The following is a 16270-nucleotide window of genomic DNA, read 5'->3' as shown; positions in this document are numbered from 1 at the left end:
TTCCAATAAGTGACTTAGCCATTTTAACATTTTCCCACTATTTCTCAGAAATAATGTCTGTTATTTTTATTAAACATACATACTACTGAACCTTCAACTAATAATAGAAAGTGTGAGTGTACTTTGCAGATTTAATATTACCGTGTATCTGATGAGGGAGCTTAAGAATGTTGCCTTTTCTTGGCCATACCTTACGAGTACATTTTAAGCTCCTATCCAAAGAAATTCTTAGAAAGATTTTAAATGGGCAACAAAGAACTAAGGCTTAAACATTAGCTGCACGCTAACTAAAAAGGTGCCTTTCTAAGCAAATACTTGACTTTCGTAGACTTTACAAATGACAAATGTAAACTTTTCAATCTGAAAAAGAGTGACCAGGGGGAATACCACAGAGGTCTATAAAATCTTATGTAGCCATAAGTGAGTAAAAATTACTCTTCTCTTGTCTCTCTCAGCACAAGAAGTGTGAAGGAAAAAAACACAGCTGGTACGGTCCAGGTCCAACTGGACCAAGAGGCAATGAACAGGACAGCTGATATGTAGAACTCCTTGCCACAGTTAGAAGTATTGAAAGCTTCAGAGGAGGTTGGACTAGTTGATGGAAGAGAATTACATAAAACCTCACTAAACTGCATTCATCTTAAGAAGCCCTTAAGTTGCAAAAGTGGGAAACTAACATACTATAGGTAGATCTTATCTTCTACGCTGCTCTTACAGTCATCCCTAAGGACCTGGTTTACACCACTGCTGGAGGTTTGATACTGAACTAGCTGAAGTTTTGATAGTACTCTCAGCAGCACACATGCCTTCTTGCTGCAGATCACTGACTACAACATCAGGCAGTCCCCAAAACCACATCTTCTTGAGCTCAAACCTGTCCAGTACAACTGGACACCATTTGTGTGTTGCTCACCACCCCAAACACACAGCTCTCCTCTGTACAGGAGTGGAGAACTATTTGTACGTGGGACTGACAGGACATTGTCATCACAAAACACAGAAAGAAAATTCAAGACTGCATATGCAAAAGCAAAATATAGATAAGTATGGACCAAATTACTGCAAAGTGTAGTAGCAAATTAACAGGTAAGAGAGCAATGTGGTTTTTATGTACGCAGTTTAACACTCCATAAGTTTGTATACTTTTTAAAGCAGTAAACATAGAATACCTCTGTGTACCAGAATGATCATAGTGTGTTCCTCCATAGACCCAGAGGGTTACCAAGCAATAAGAGCTAATTAAGAAGTTAAAGATGCTGGGAGCAGTTCCTTCTGAGGAAAAGCACTAACCAGAAGGAGCAAGAAGCAGAGCAGATGAAGGCTCTCAAGAGAGCTTTGAACAATTTAGAGAGAAGAGAGAAGGCTGAGAATGTTCAGCAGTGATAAACAAGAGGTCCCCACAATTCTCAAAGTGACAAGAAAACAGTTCAAATCACAGACCACAAGACTGTAACATTCAGTCCATCCACCTTCCAAGAAGGGAGTATTTTTCTTACCTGAAATAAGTATTTTAAAAAAAGCAGGAGAAGAATCACTTGACCCATGGAGAAAGAAAAGTTATAGTCCAGTGCCCGTGTTCAAATTACAACAGCTTCGAAACAAACTTGTGCTGGAGCACTTTAGACTAAGAGAAAACTGACACCCACTCATGCCTGACATGGGTGCAGCTGCAGCCAATGACCAGCCCTCCGCTTGGCTCTTCTCTCCCACCCTGCCCCTTCCCCCACCTAACACAGGGCTTTCAGCATCCACAAAGGGATGTTGCTCTTTATTGTTTCAGTGAAAGCTGGAGGCAAAAATGTCAGGTTGTATTCTTTGGTGTTTTGGGTTTTTTTACTACTGATTCAAGGATTAAAATTTATCTAAACCAACAGAAGCCCTTATGTGTTCTTTAACTACTTTCCGTAGTACATATTTATAGCAAGCTGTGCCTTGGTCAGTGCTTAAAATAAGGCTTTAAGCCTTAAAACTGTTTTCAAAGAAGTGCCAGGCAGCCCTGCAGAACCTTCTGTCAACCTGCTTCTAGTGTATCCTAGAGGAACTGATAGAAACATTCTAAATTTGTGACGATTTCTGTTAAAAATTGGTCATGAAAAGACAGGTGCATGGTAAGATTTCACAGAGAACTGCATGAGCAGATGTGGAACTACGTATGGAATGTGTAAACTCCTACATTTCAAAACAGATCTCCTCCCTCACACAAACCAACCTGCTTGCTAGAGGATTCCTTCAATATCCAATCATTAATGCGTCGGAGAACTATCTCTGAAATGCCACCAAGTCCTGAGCATTAGTGGCAAAACAATGAAAAACCAGCTTTCAGATCCCTTCAGGCCCCCTCACACCCAGCTGAGGCATTGTAGCGGCTCGCAGCGGATGCTGGCCACTTGTTTCCCACTCTCTGATGCCCAGATCCCACCTGCCTGGAGGGAAGCTGATGGGCAAGACTGCATCTCAGCAGCATGGAAAGCCCAGCTCCACATGAAACTTGCCAAAAATCAGGATTGAATGCTAAGGGGTTTCTCAGTATTGGAAGAACATCATGCACTGCTAGAGGGTGTTCCTCAGCTCTCCCTCCATGCTGCAGCAGTACATTTGAGGCTTCATAAAAAAAGATGTCTGATGTGCCACACTTGATCCCAGGGCTCTGGCTGTAGTTTCTTGGAGAAAATACTTCCCAATGAAGTATTGCAGATTTTCAGAATACATCTGTGGAATGTATTAGTAATGAATACAGTCAAAGAAACTTAGGTTAATTAATGCATTTAATCTTTTCAATTGGCTAGACTAATAGAAAATTTTAACTTCTAGATTGTGTGAAAAGTGATGCAGTGGGAATAAAGGGGGCCTCAGAACCCATGGATTTCTGCTCAGTTCAGTGCTGGCTTTCTACATCATCCAATCTGTGAAACACAGAGGTTGGTGCTGAAAGAGAAATAGACATTATTTATTTCCCAAAATCTTCTAAGCAAGAGCAGACAAAAGCTCAGACAAAAGCCTTTGACCAAATTTAAAGTAAAGAATCATAGAATCATTGAGTCATAGAATGGACCAGGTTTGAAGGGACCTCAAGGATCATGAAGCTCCATCTCCCCTGATCCATACAGGGCCACCATCCTTCACATTTAATACTAGACCAGGCTGCCCAGGGACCCATCCAACATGTCATTGAACACCTCCAGGGACAGGGCATCCACAGCCTCTCTGGGCAGCCTGTTCCAGTGCCTCACCACTCTCTTGGTAAAGAACTTCCCTGATATCCAACCTAAATCTTCTCTCCTTCCACTTAAAACCATTTCCCCTTATTCTGCCATTACCTACCCCTGTAAAGGGTTGACTCCGCTCTTGTCTGTAGGCTGAATCTGGAGGTAAATTTCTCTTGGTACCCCAATCATTCTGAAATCAATCTTCTTAAATGAAAATTAGCTGTCTACTATGCCCTTTGAAATTTAATCAGTATAACATGACAATAAATATCATTTATGCATTATTTCCAAGCAAAATAGTCATAGATTACATTAAAAATAGCATAATTGTGTGCACATAACATAAAAATGACCAACATTCATCCTATTATTTACGGTATATTTTTAGGGAGTATCATGACATAATACATTCTTTGTTTTGAGATAGAATCTTATTCTTCAGTTGGCTGCTTCTCTTTTTTCCTTAAAGCTGTGTGCAGCTGAAATTTGCACTGTGAAAAAAAGGAATACTTTTATTATTATTATTATTATTTTACTGGAGCTTTATTGAGAACTTTATTTAGAAAAAACCTCACCAGAAAATACTGTTTCAGAGTTTTTATGTTTCCCAGTTTCAAAGATGAACAGACTAAATCAAAAGTTGCTGCTAGGAAATCCCCTATCTCAAAACACTGAGTCTATCTGAGACAGACATACGCAAAACACACATGGGTGGAACACCTGAACACTGCATCAGCTAGGAGTACAAGGAAACTGCTACACTCTCAGCTGTTTTTCAAAGCAGATACACTGAGCTACTTTCTATAGCATAAAAAGAGGCTGTCTTTTCAGACACAAGCGCAGTGCGGCACATTCCATCTTAATGAAAAGAACACTCCCCCAAAACACAACCATTTTCCTTTGATTCGGTGCTACCCATGATTAAGTTTTATCATTCCCAGTTTTCCCCAGAATGCAATATCATCACAGGTGCTTTTTACACTCCTCTCATTTTCCATACAAAAGCTACTTTTGAACTATCATGGTTACATGCTGAAATTCGTTTATGTTTTGCACTAGATACATCTGAGAGACTTTCCCAAAGGACATACACCCACATACGATCACAGCTGCAGCATAACATCAATCTAATTTCTGGAAAAGGATTTGGTGGGACAGAACTTGAACTGTTCAGTACAAGTCAGCATTTCCCACTGCCACAGTGTTCCCAATGGGTACCTATATTGTATGTTTTATACAAAGACTAGCCTGTTGATTTGTAAAATGTACTTGTCCTTTAACTTCTTATAAAAGGAGGCATGGAGGGGAAAAAGAGACAGAAAGAGCTACACAGAATCAGTACATAATAATAATAATAATAATAATAACCACACATCCAGCTCAATAGAAGGTCAGGTTCCACATCCAGAGCAGCATTTTGTGACTACTTATGCACTGTGAATAGTACGATGACCACTGGTTATGTTGGACTATTTTCCTGTAAATGCTTCTATGATCCTGCTCTCAAAAGAGACTAGCTATGAAGACCTCACTGCAAACAGTTTTTTCATCACTCTTATACAGGTGTATGTACTTGTAGAGATGTCTGCCTGCTATATAGAAAAGTAATAAATTATGAAAATGCCTGAAGTTTTCCTATTCATTTTTAGCATACAAATAGCTGAAAGTCTTGGATTTTATTACTGAAAACATAAATTAAGTGGTTTAAATGTCATTAGAAGCTATGCTTAGAATTCTAATTATGTACTTGGGCAAAAATTGGTCATAATGAATGAGCTGGTCATAAGATAATTGAAATAAAAAATCCAGCCATTACAAATAATGTGGACAAAGCCTCCCTGTATAGTGAAGTGTATTTAGTTAAACAAATTACAAATCCCTAAAAACGCATGCATAGTTTTATGGGCAAGCCTTTAAACAGTGGAATCATATTCACAAGCTCATGTAAAATAGAACTGTGACAACTGAATAAAGAACTGTAACTACTGAATGAAGGTAGCATACCTACCCTTCAGGCCAAGGGTTGAAATGACATGGCACACCGGGACTGCAGAGTAAGGCATGCAGCAGGTCATGCACACACTGCTTTCCGGTTCTTTGCATCTTCTCATGGAAGTGTGGGAGTCAGAGAAAGGTATGCATCCCCAGCCTTGCTCTTAGGGGAGTAGAAATTGTTCAAGTCTTAGTTTCAGAAGGGGTGGAAGGGAGGGCACTCTGTGGATATTAAAGCTCTTTTAGTCAATAATAAACAGTCTAATTAATTGTGGTGTGAAACTAGATTATGTTTGAGTTGTATCAGCTGTTAAAACTAGTTCCCAAGATGCTCGCACAAAGCAAGTCATGTATAATTCCTATGTGAGAGGCTGAGGTAGGAATGCAGAGTTGGAGATAAACTTTGATACAACCCTGTAGTTGTGTCTACATTTATATTTAAGTTATAGGCTGAGAAGATATCTGCAAGCACATTCCAACCTAATGTCTGTTTCAAAGGCTGCAAGGCTTAATTCACGTTATGTATGTAAAATATACCACATTAGGCAAATTTCATTTTCTTTGAGATAATGCAGGTGGATGACTGTCCAGAAAATGATTAACAAGATTTAATAGGCATTTATTCTCTGACAAGGCCAAATAAGTCTGAATCTGAAGCTTAGCTGTAAAAGGAAAGGCAGCCTTAGACTCTATTCAGTTCCACCAAAGACATAAAGGTTTTGCTTTATGCTTCAGGGAGGATCCTGACCCAACTGCTAATGATTGTTGATCTTCTAAAAAATAAAATGGTTAATGGGAAAAAGTATTTCAATATAATTTTTCATTGAGTTAAATTTAACTTTATCTGTTAAATTAATTGTTATATTAACTTTAATTCTAGGTTTATCTAAGATTCTACACTATTGTTCATCCTTAGTGATACAGGTAAATGAAACACATCAACTTATGTTTATTAATTTATCTTTAATTACAAATATGATTCTAAATTTTACAAAAGCACTCTGTAAGTAGAGTGTTTAATCAAACTACAGCAAGTGTTTGGTCATTGTGTCTAAAAGTGACATCTTGTAGGAACTATTCTATTTTCAAATGCTAAATTCATTGAGAAGTTTTGGGCCAGACTTCCTGGAAGTAAACAGAGGATTCCTATCTCCATGTTAATAAATCAAGAAGTCCCAGGGATTTATTTTTCTTTGAATAACTGTCCTTTAAATTTGTTGTATGAGTACACAATCTTAACAGCTACAACAATTATTTATTTTCCATTTCTGGACTCTAAGAATACTTTCTGTACACAAGTTCCTACAGTAATGTCAAAAAAAGGTTTTGGTTCCAGGCCCTAGTCTAAAATCTCTTGACATATCTGCCAGCAAGTCATAAAAAGTGCAAATAAAGTGCATACTTCCTTAAAAAAAAACAAAACAAAACAAAACAAAACAAAATAAACAAAAAAAAAAACTACCTTATCACTAGTTGATCGTTGTACCTTTCTAATTGTTAAACATTTTACTGATAATGTGGTGGATTATTCTTCCATTTTTAAACCAGGTCACTATTTTTAATGAAATGGAAGAGTACATGAGTCTTGTTAGTAATGACTGATTTCAATACATATAATGATTTTCTTTATAAGCACTCAAACAGTGAATAGCAAAAGTTTGAAAATTTTTCACATGACATTGCAAAATAGCCTTAGATTTCAATGTTGTTGTATTACTTATTTTTCATTGTATATAACAGTGTAATAATCTAACTTTTCTGTACCTAAATGATGACAGCCTGAAATAAAAACAGTTCACTAAAAAGTTCTCGGAGTTTTAGTCAAGAAATATAATTCTGAAATCGTTTGCATATTAAGGACAATACTGACCCCACTGGGGTCAATGGCCAAACTCCCTCTGTCATCATTTAAGCCATGATCAATTCAGTGACTTTATGAAGCAAAGCAGTCTTCTAAAAACAAGCCTAAATTTGTGTTCTTAGCTTTTACAATAAGATGACACGGCACTTTTAGTAAAAGTGAGAGCATATTCAGTTTAAGGTGCTGAATCATAGAGATTCACAACATGAATGAATACTAATAGCACATCTTGGCTCTTCAGAAGATACTTCACATGGAGGGTTTTTTTCCTGTACACAAAAATTATAAATCCTAAATTCAGTCAATAGTCCAAATCTCTATTCTTAAAAGGAAGCAATGTTGTTATTGGACACAACACTTCAAACTGTCAAACAAAGGAGGAAAGACATTATGAAAAATTAAAATGTGCAGTCTCCTTTTTTAAAAAATAAATATGTACATAGAATTTTATTCTACATTCAGCAAGCAGAGATCCAATATCTTATTTGTGTAAGCCGAAAAACTGATAAAAAATAAATTTCTTCATGTCAGAATGAGCTTTGTTTGTAACAAAGGCAGAAATGTTTGAACACCTCAACATTTACTTAGTCAAGCTTAATATTTATACTGTGCACCAAAATTAAATAAATGCCAATGATTTAAAGACATTACTATAGATATAAAAGTACTTACAGACCACAGTCATGATGATTCTCAGTGACTTCTACTTTAAACAGAGCCCAGTCATTGTCAACATCTTAACAGACAAAAGATCAACATCTTAACAGACAAAAGACAGACAGACCTTCAGCAAGACAAAATAATGTTTGAGTTGGACGGTTTTCTTCATATTTTTTTAATAAATTAATTTAGTCATTCTCAAAATAATAATTCAGCCATTTTCAAAACCACTATATGCATCTTTTGCTTTTCAGTATTAGTTCCAGTGATGGTCCTCAACAGAAAATCCAACCAACCACAAGAAAGAAATGAAAGAACCACTTAAAAGTTCTGAAATTTAACAGATAAGTACAAATTTAAAACATGAAATAAAGACAACAACAGCTCATCAGAAAGCCATTGAAAAGAAAATAACAGCTAAATTACACCTTGTAAAAAAGCTTTTATATGTTTATTTTTATACATGCTGATATTTAAAAAATGAAATTTGGAAAACAACATAATCTCTACTTAATTTCAGAAAAGATACATTATAAAGCATCATTGATATCATATTCTTTTCTGTAGAGTACTACATCCAACCAAGGTCAGAAAATACACTCTGGTGAAAGGAAACTCATTTCAGTTCTTCAGACAAAATCATGTTCGCAGTACTGTTCAGTTCCATTGGCATGAACAGTCTATGGGCTCTTGAATGACATACATAATTTCAGTGCCATTTCCTGAGCAGAGTAGAGGCACAGTCAGACTGCGTGTTCCGTGTTCTCGACAACATTTACAGAATCTTAAATGGCTATCAATATTGACATTGAAAATTGTAGCAGATGGGCATTTTCCATCACATGAAGCTACGTTTACCTAGGAAAAAAGGAAGAATTGCAATTAGACTTCTTAGGATTTGTTTTCAGGATGTAACATTCCAAACTTCTTTCTGATTAAAATCCATTCTTATATTTGAAAAGAACTCTGGTCTTAAAAGTTACCTCTTAAAATTCATTCAAATGGAGATAAATTTTTAATGTAAACTTTATGTGAAGCCGTATGGTTTTCATTGTTTAAACATGTACTAATTATTAACTTTGAGCAAGCTCAGCTTCCTGCTGTGGATAACAAAACTGAATCCTTACTTTACTGATGAATAACGTCAAAACATCAGAGCTAAATTAACATCCTTTTCATGTTCAATGATGAAAAGTTACATTCTTCTAAGGAAAAGGATAGTCTGTCATTCTCTTTGAAGGTTCAAGAGGAAAAGTATATCAGTGCAAAAGCATTTTCCGTGCTTGCAACTAAGGGTGCAACATTAGTTGTGTCATCACCATAATAAATACAGCCACAAAGTAGATGTAACAATCCAGCAAGGCAAGAGGTTGGCTATAAAATTATTTGTGCAATAGACTAAAGCAGGGCCAAACTTTCTGTTGCACGACATTATGTGACATCTTCCTAGCTTATCTGAAACAGGAATTGGTAGAACAGTAGTTTTAATTAGAACTTCAACAAATGCTTATATGCTAAGTAATCAGAAATGACTATATTAGACCTAGTTCGTTTTTTTTGTTTGCTTGTTTGTTTTTGTGAAATTGTTTTAATTTGATTTCTTATGCAAATGAAGCCTATGAAATCTGCTCTGTAATGCACTCCCTTCAAGCAGCACTTAAACAGGAGGGCCATATCCAAAGAAATGTGGTCAATAGGTTAGTCTTACAGCTTTCATCAGATTTGAGAGCAGAAAAATAACTTCTTTAGATCTTGTCCTAATCATTAACAATCTCCCTTCTTAATACTCCCTTGATATTTACTCTTCTAAAACTAAATAAATACAGCACACACCCTTATTATTGTAGTAAAGCCTTATATATGTCACTGTTCCTTCTATCTGGCTGGAAATCGACCTGTCCAGCTATAAGTCTGTGACGATGTGTTGCCTCTCCCCTGCAGACTATTAAGGTTCTTCAGCAAAATTTTACTGGAGGCCTTTCAGATGTCTCAAGAAATTGTGTCAACTGCTTCTCTTTTAAGTGCTATGTCCTTATCAGACCGGTCCTGGGTTTTATAGATGGGAATAAGTCAAAGATGAAAAATAAGATGCCTTAAGTAGATGACAAAATAAAGGGAATTGTGAGTATAGCATACAGAGACATGCTATGCAGAGGAGACAACACCCAGAGAGTAAAGTTCTTTAAGGAGGAGTGAAGCACATTATGCATCACATTCTACTTGGACACGTTTCTACTTCTCTTTCAGAATGGGATGTTATTTCATGGAAAAGAGTTTAGCATGTTTGTGCAAATACTCTGTGTACTTTTCATTTGAAGCCAGGTAGGAGGGCTCTCTTTCAGCCACAGAAACAGCTTACTTAATTCCTTTTACGAGTAGAATAACATTCATCAGGTCAAAGGCCTGCTTTTGAGAAGATAGTAACAATTTTTGTTGCTTGTACATAGCCATAGCCTACTTCTTGATATTTGTCTTGATCATGCTGTAGGACCAGCATGAAAAACTCTTTTTTTATTCTTACCGGGCTTTGACTTATACAGTCATTTTTTCTTATAGTTGTCCTGATTGTCATTTTCTGGCAAATCCTTTCTTCCTTTTTGCCTGATAAAACATGGAAAATATGGAAAATCATACTGAATTGTTGCAGTTTTATACCATATTTTCATAATAAAAACATGAAAATATTAAAATAATTTTAATGGTTATGCACTATTTTCATTTGTGCACACACTGATACTACTACTTCCTTATGTAAAAAAACAAAAAACAAAAACAAACAAAAACCAACATCCTCATATGTTATATAGATTTTATAAATATGAAAACAGTAATAAGATTTAAAATTGGCCATATAGCAATATTATAATAATGAAAGATGCATAAATTTTGAATAGTATTAGAATTAATTCTGTTTTTAATGGAAATATTAAATTTATGATTTTGATACTACACTTCCTTGAGCTTGACATTTGAGAACATAAAGCTGTGAATGAGATTATAACTTTAAAGCTAATTTAAATGCTTAAAATTTAAACAGAACAATAGAATTCAGTATCCTTTGGAGAAATGGATCTTTGAAGAGAGCTTTGAAAGTGAGAGATGAAAATATCTGCTAAATATGCTACATGCTTTTACAAAATCCAGGGAGATACTGATAGGAGATCTTTTGTTTGAAAAACAAAGCTGTACAGTGCAAATCCATATTTAACATAATAAAAATAATAATATAATACTGAAATAATACTGTCCCTCTTGTACTGAAAAGAAAGCTTATAAGCAGGAGTGGGGATGACTTTTTTACATGATCTAATAGCGATAGGACAAGGGCAAATGGTTTAAACAAAAAGAAGGGAGATTTAGATTAGACATTAGGGAAAAAAAAATTCAGAAGGTGGTGAGGTGGTGGCAGAGGCTGCCCAGAAAAGCTGTGTGTGCCCGATCCTTGGAGGCATTCAGGGCCAGGCTGGATGAGGCTCTAAGCAGCCTGAGCTGGTGTCTGGCAGCCCTCCTCATAGCAGGGGCTTTCAGATCCCTTCCAAGCCAAGCCATTCAGTGGTTCTATGATTCAGTGTTTTATGACGATTCAGCATATAAGGTACCAAAATCTAATGAAAACTTCCCTTCTGCTATAGTTTTCACTCTTCAACTGTGAAAAAGATCTGCATTCAGATTCAGATATGCTTGATTTCTTTGCTCCTTATTTCAATAAGGGATCCTATGCCAGTTACTGCAACTTTTCTATCATGTAAAGCAAAAAACACTATCATAAGGCAACAGTTCTATAATCACTAAGAATTATGTTTTAAGGAATATTTATTAACACATGATCATGCTCTGAGGATTATATGTTTCTTTTCATCCAACATTTTCATTACTTTGAAAACATTTTATTTGTGACAAGAAGTACAGCATAAACTCGTATCTGCAAGGATGAGATCAGACAGGAATGGGCACTTTTGCTATATTTAAAGGCAAAAATAGTTTAGACATTAACTTCAGAGACACAAGATCAGAAAATCTCATGGTAGCATTACTTAGGATGATGGTATTTTTATAAGTAATATCATTTCTTGTTATAGATATCCTGCACAGTAAGTTTATTACCAATTTAAGAAATGAACTGGGGGAAGAACCACCCACAGCATATACTGTAAATCAGTGAACCTAATCCTGACAGGTGCTGAGCAGTGAAGCCTGGCCAAGCTTTAGAAAATACTGATCTGGGAGGCCAGCGGGATATCAGCATCTCTCAGTATCAGGCCCAATGCCATTAAATGCATGGTTACATTTAGTGGTGATGACAGATCTATGACTTAAACAAGCAGTGCTTACTAAATGACTAAAACAAGAAAATACATTATTAAAAATAATACCTGGTTCACAATTAATACTACCAGTAGGCACTACTGGACTAATGGCAAAGGGCAATAGACCCAATCCAGAACCTGGCAGAACCATTAGGAATATAAGTTTCTCATGAAAAAAAAACATGTTGATATAAATGACATTTTGTTAATTCTTACACTGCCAACTGCAATTTTTCTTTCAGCAAAAGGTGATTGATGAGCTTTCCTGATAGTCCTCCAAATTTAGGAACTGTGTAGCTGCTTCAAGTCTCACTAAAGATGGCCTAAACTTTATTACTCTCCTGATTAACACAAAACTTCCTTTTAATAAAACTTTGGCAACTCTCTATGGCAAGGTAAGAATTAAATATACGTAGTCATTTTGCATGCATGCATCAAATCAAGCTCTTCCAGAAAGACTATTTGTTCCCATTAAAACCCCAAGGTGCTGCAAGCTCTATTTATACATACTTTCTTTATCCACTTCATCACTGGGCACATGCTTTTAGTTAAAAATAAATAAATAAAATAAAAATAAAATAGTATATAATTGTATAAATTATATTTTTATTTTTTTTTAGCAGCCACTTGAGCAAGAATTTCTGAAGTATAACATTTAGCACAATTCTGGTCTGATAATTTTCTCTATTGATTTTAATTAAAAAGAAGTCATTGTGTTTGTGAAAAGTGTTTTTATTTTCCATGCTTTGCATATGACAGACTGTAACAATGCTTACAGATCTCTGTCAAGGCTTTGCAAAGCATAGAAACTAGAGCATTGATCAATTCTATTTCTGATAAATATGAATATTAAGACTTCCTATTTGATATTATTAATTAAATGTTTACTTTTTTAAAAAATCCCAGAGACTAATTATTCCAAATACTCTAATTCTGATGTTGAGCACAGAAAGGTCAAAAAAGGGAGAAAGTAATTTCTATGGCATTCAACAAGTTCTTGCACTACACATTTAATTTCATGTTTTGTATGAATTCTTACCATATTCATATTAACTTCATACTGTGGAGTTTTCTTTTTAGGTACAGATAATTAGAGAACTTGAACAGAAAACTTTTCCTAGTCAAAACTGAAGAGATAACCAGAGTTCATTTGCAGTGTGCTTTTAAACTTGCATAGGTTATGAAAACTTTATGCAAACTTGCATTACAGTTCATCAAGAATATTTTAAAGTGACACACTCAGAGAAAGTGAATGTATTCCCAGATATCAAAATGTCAATTTTGTATATAGGAAATGTTAACTTTAATATTATTCAACTCCCCAAAACTATTCTTCTTTTCATTTGGGATTTCAGTGTATATTCTACAATGGAAAGAAACCATTTCCAATTAAAAATATTTTATTTCAGTATTCAATTTTACAGTACTTTCACCTGAGAAAATATATAGTTATAGAACAGAATTAATTTGTATTTTTGGACACTGAGAATCAAATTAAGAATCTGTTTCAGGGGAGAAAATCCTTATCTTTTATGGTGAAAATCATATTGGCAATATTTCACAGTCTGCTTAGCAATAAAGGTAATCTTTTCAGTATTTTAATTGCTGTAATTTTCCAATTTTCCAAAGATTTTATTTGTAGAAATTGGTTATACTCCAGAACAAAAATGTTAAAAACCACCAAGACAGCGGCCAAACAAAGCAAGAACTTTTAATAAGAGTGGTTAAGTAACTATAACACTTTTATTTGATTTGTGGGGGGAACAGCATGCTTTTCCCTTATCTTTGTCTCAGCAAGGGGTTAAAAAACACAGCCTTCCAAACCAAAGCTAAACTAGCACATAATGCAGCCTTCATCACTTACAGGTCTTGCAGCAGCCATCATTGTACGTCTGCACAATCCCTCCATTCTAGGAAAACAAAAGGAGAACATATCAAAAAAGACTGTGCTCAGTGCAACACTGTATAGTATCTCAAGAGATGACACATTTTAAAGATGTCCAACTAGTAAAAAATAATATAATCTAAATCAAGAGAATCACACAGATACTCACCACTGTAAATTTATCCCTTACATCTTCTTACTTACCACTTTTTTTAGGTTTAAAGAAAACAAATGAAGCATGCGTGCCCTTTCAAGCGTGTCCATACTGACAGATGAATTATTCTTACTCACCTCAGCCCAAGTACAAACCTTTGTGCACTCAGAGTCATTGAAAGGGGGGCAGACCATGCCAGAGCCCACTATCATAGCCCCCAACACAGTCTTTGTACACGTGTAGTTTGTGCAGTTGGATATCCACGTGCTGCCTTCCTGAACGCATAATACAAAACCATTGTCAGCAAAGATGACACAGTTCAGCTGTATCTCTAGGCAAATGTTTGTAAAAGTGATGCCTGTGTGCTGCAGGTACATGCTGGAGTGTAAGTTTTGTTGAAACCCGTCCCCACCAGTAGAGGTAAGGCCATCCTAACAACTAGAGTGGTGGCTCCTACCTGAAGAATGTACTAGAGTGGGTCTGCATCAGAAAAAAGAGCTTATGCTTTATTTTGCCCTAAAAGCTCTCAAATCAATGGGAAGGATGAAGCAAGGTATGGAAATACCCAGATCGTTTTGTATGTGGTTGCTGGAGCACACCATCAGGATCCTGAATCCCAGTGATACAGTTTGGACATTTGCTTACTGTATAAATCACAGTGGGGAGAAGAGAGATCATGGGAAGAAAGGGACACAGGAGTCCTGATATGGATCCAGAAGCACAAAAGTATTCCCAGGTCATCTAAATCACAGCAAATGACTTAGAGCTACAGTTAGATCTCTGTTTTGCACTTATATGGCCTTAAGTAAACGCTGACATTCACCCATCTTTGTGGAAGATAATTACAACCAATAAAGTAAAATGTGGTATTCATCTACTGTGAAATGGCAAGTCTAAAAATAAATACACCTTTTCCCTATTATGTAATTTACCACAGACAGCTGCTAGTTGCTTAAGCAACACTAAGGAAGTTTGAAGCAAGGAAGTGACTGTCAGACTCCTGTGTTCATCATATTATTATACTGATTTTCTGTCCCTCTCCAGAGATACTTACCTCATACACAATTTGTGTGCCATTCTCACTAAGGAAAGAACAGGACACATTCTGACAGGTACCACAGCAACTATGGTGACTGGAGGAAGGAATATACAGCTGATGCTGAAAGAAAATAAAAATGAAAAGAAAAAAAAAAAAAAGAAAAAAAAAAGAAAGAAAAAGAAAAAAAAACAGAAAAAAAAATAAAAGAGGTTGATTTAAATACATATATATTATATGAAAATTCATTGAATTCTGAAAATAACAATACCTAAGTGAACAATGATATATGGATGGGTGGACATATTTATGTATACTACTATACTACTAAAAAGCACTGATGCTGTTAAGTCTTTAAGCTCTTGCTGAGCAAACTGGACAAGCAAAAATGTGCCTTCTGATTTTTATCTTTACTCCTAAGTTTTATTCCTAAGCTGCATTATTCCTCTGTTTTAAGAATACTTACTGCTTCACATTGCTGGGAACAGTTCACTGTTGTAAAATGCATGGCATTGTATCCTGTGTTCTGGTCTTTTTCTTGTAAACATTGCACAGTGTAACAAAGGTCTCCATCCAAGTACTGAATCACTGATTGTCCAGGATTCAGTACAGTTACCTCCTGGAAGACGCACACATCATCCTTCTCTAACACCAAAAGGAAAAATATTATGAGAGAAAAAAGAAACATCATCAAGCAAATTAACAGAAATGCTGTGAGGACAGAAGTAAGGCAAAGTCCTACAAGCTGCAACATGCTGAGCTACAGTTGGGACTTAGGAATGCCTCATGCACTTTTGAGCACTGTATGGGTGAAATCTCCTCCACACAAGGTGGCTGAGTTATGGAAAGGAGCAGTCTTAAAACTGGGCATATACCCTCATGCTGGCTTATTGAGATCAATAGTGCATATGGGTGGGTGGATGGATGGATTTATAGATAGATAGATTGATAGATAGATGGACACTGTGATACCCTCCAATGCCTCACACTGTAAGCCACACTGTAAGTATAATATTGAGAAATGAGAGTATATTTATCTACACAGATTGTTTACATTTGAGGTGATAATGGCTCTGTTTTGGCTTTGGCTTTCTTCACATGCCTTTTTTAGTTTTATCTAAACCAAGCAGATATGTAGTGAGTGCATCCACAAGCACTGGAAATACTAT

At 35.8% G+C, this 16270-nt stretch overlaps 2 protein-coding genes across 3 annotated transcripts in view; both read right to left on the bottom strand.

The window, feature by feature from the left end:
• Nucleotides 1–6216: 6216 nt before the first annotated feature.
• The window catches only part of OTOGL (otogelin like), a 94703-nt gene continuing 84649 nt past the window's right edge, over nt 6217–16270 (bottom strand). Inside the window, exon 58 of the mRNA XM_015857310.1 lies at nt 6217–8577. Coding sequence (XP_015712796.1) covers nt 8377–8577 — 201 coding nt within the window. The 3' untranslated portion in view covers nt 6217–8376. The remainder of the gene's footprint in view (nt 8578–16270) is intronic.
• On the bottom strand, nt 10244–16213 carry LOC107311079 (otogelin-like protein). Of its 2 annotated transcripts, none has more exons than XM_015857323.2 (4): nt 15568–16213; nt 15120–15224; nt 13891–14340; nt 10244–10320 (listed from the first exon to the last, which is right to left on the bottom strand). In XM_015857323.2, the coding sequence occupies exons 1-3, from the start codon at nt 15853–15855 to the stop codon at nt 14098–14100; spliced, it is 636 nt and encodes a 211-aa protein (XP_015712809.2). In that variant the 5' UTR covers nt 15856–16213; the 3' UTR covers nt 10244–10320; nt 13891–14097. The 2 variants fall into 2 exon arrangements, with proteins under 2 accessions (XP_015712809.2, XP_015712817.2); XM_015857331.2 differs by lacking the exon at nt 10244–10320 and adding an exon at nt 12096–12164.

The sequence above is a fragment of the Coturnix japonica genome, chromosome 1 (genome assembly GCF_001577835.2).
Source record: "Coturnix japonica isolate 7356 chromosome 1, Coturnix japonica 2.1, whole genome shotgun sequence".
Taxonomy (NCBI): Eukaryota; Metazoa; Chordata; class Aves; order Galliformes; family Phasianidae; genus Coturnix; species Coturnix japonica.
The sequence above is the reverse complement of the archived record's forward strand: the minus strand, read 5'-3'. Positions and strand labels throughout refer to the sequence as shown.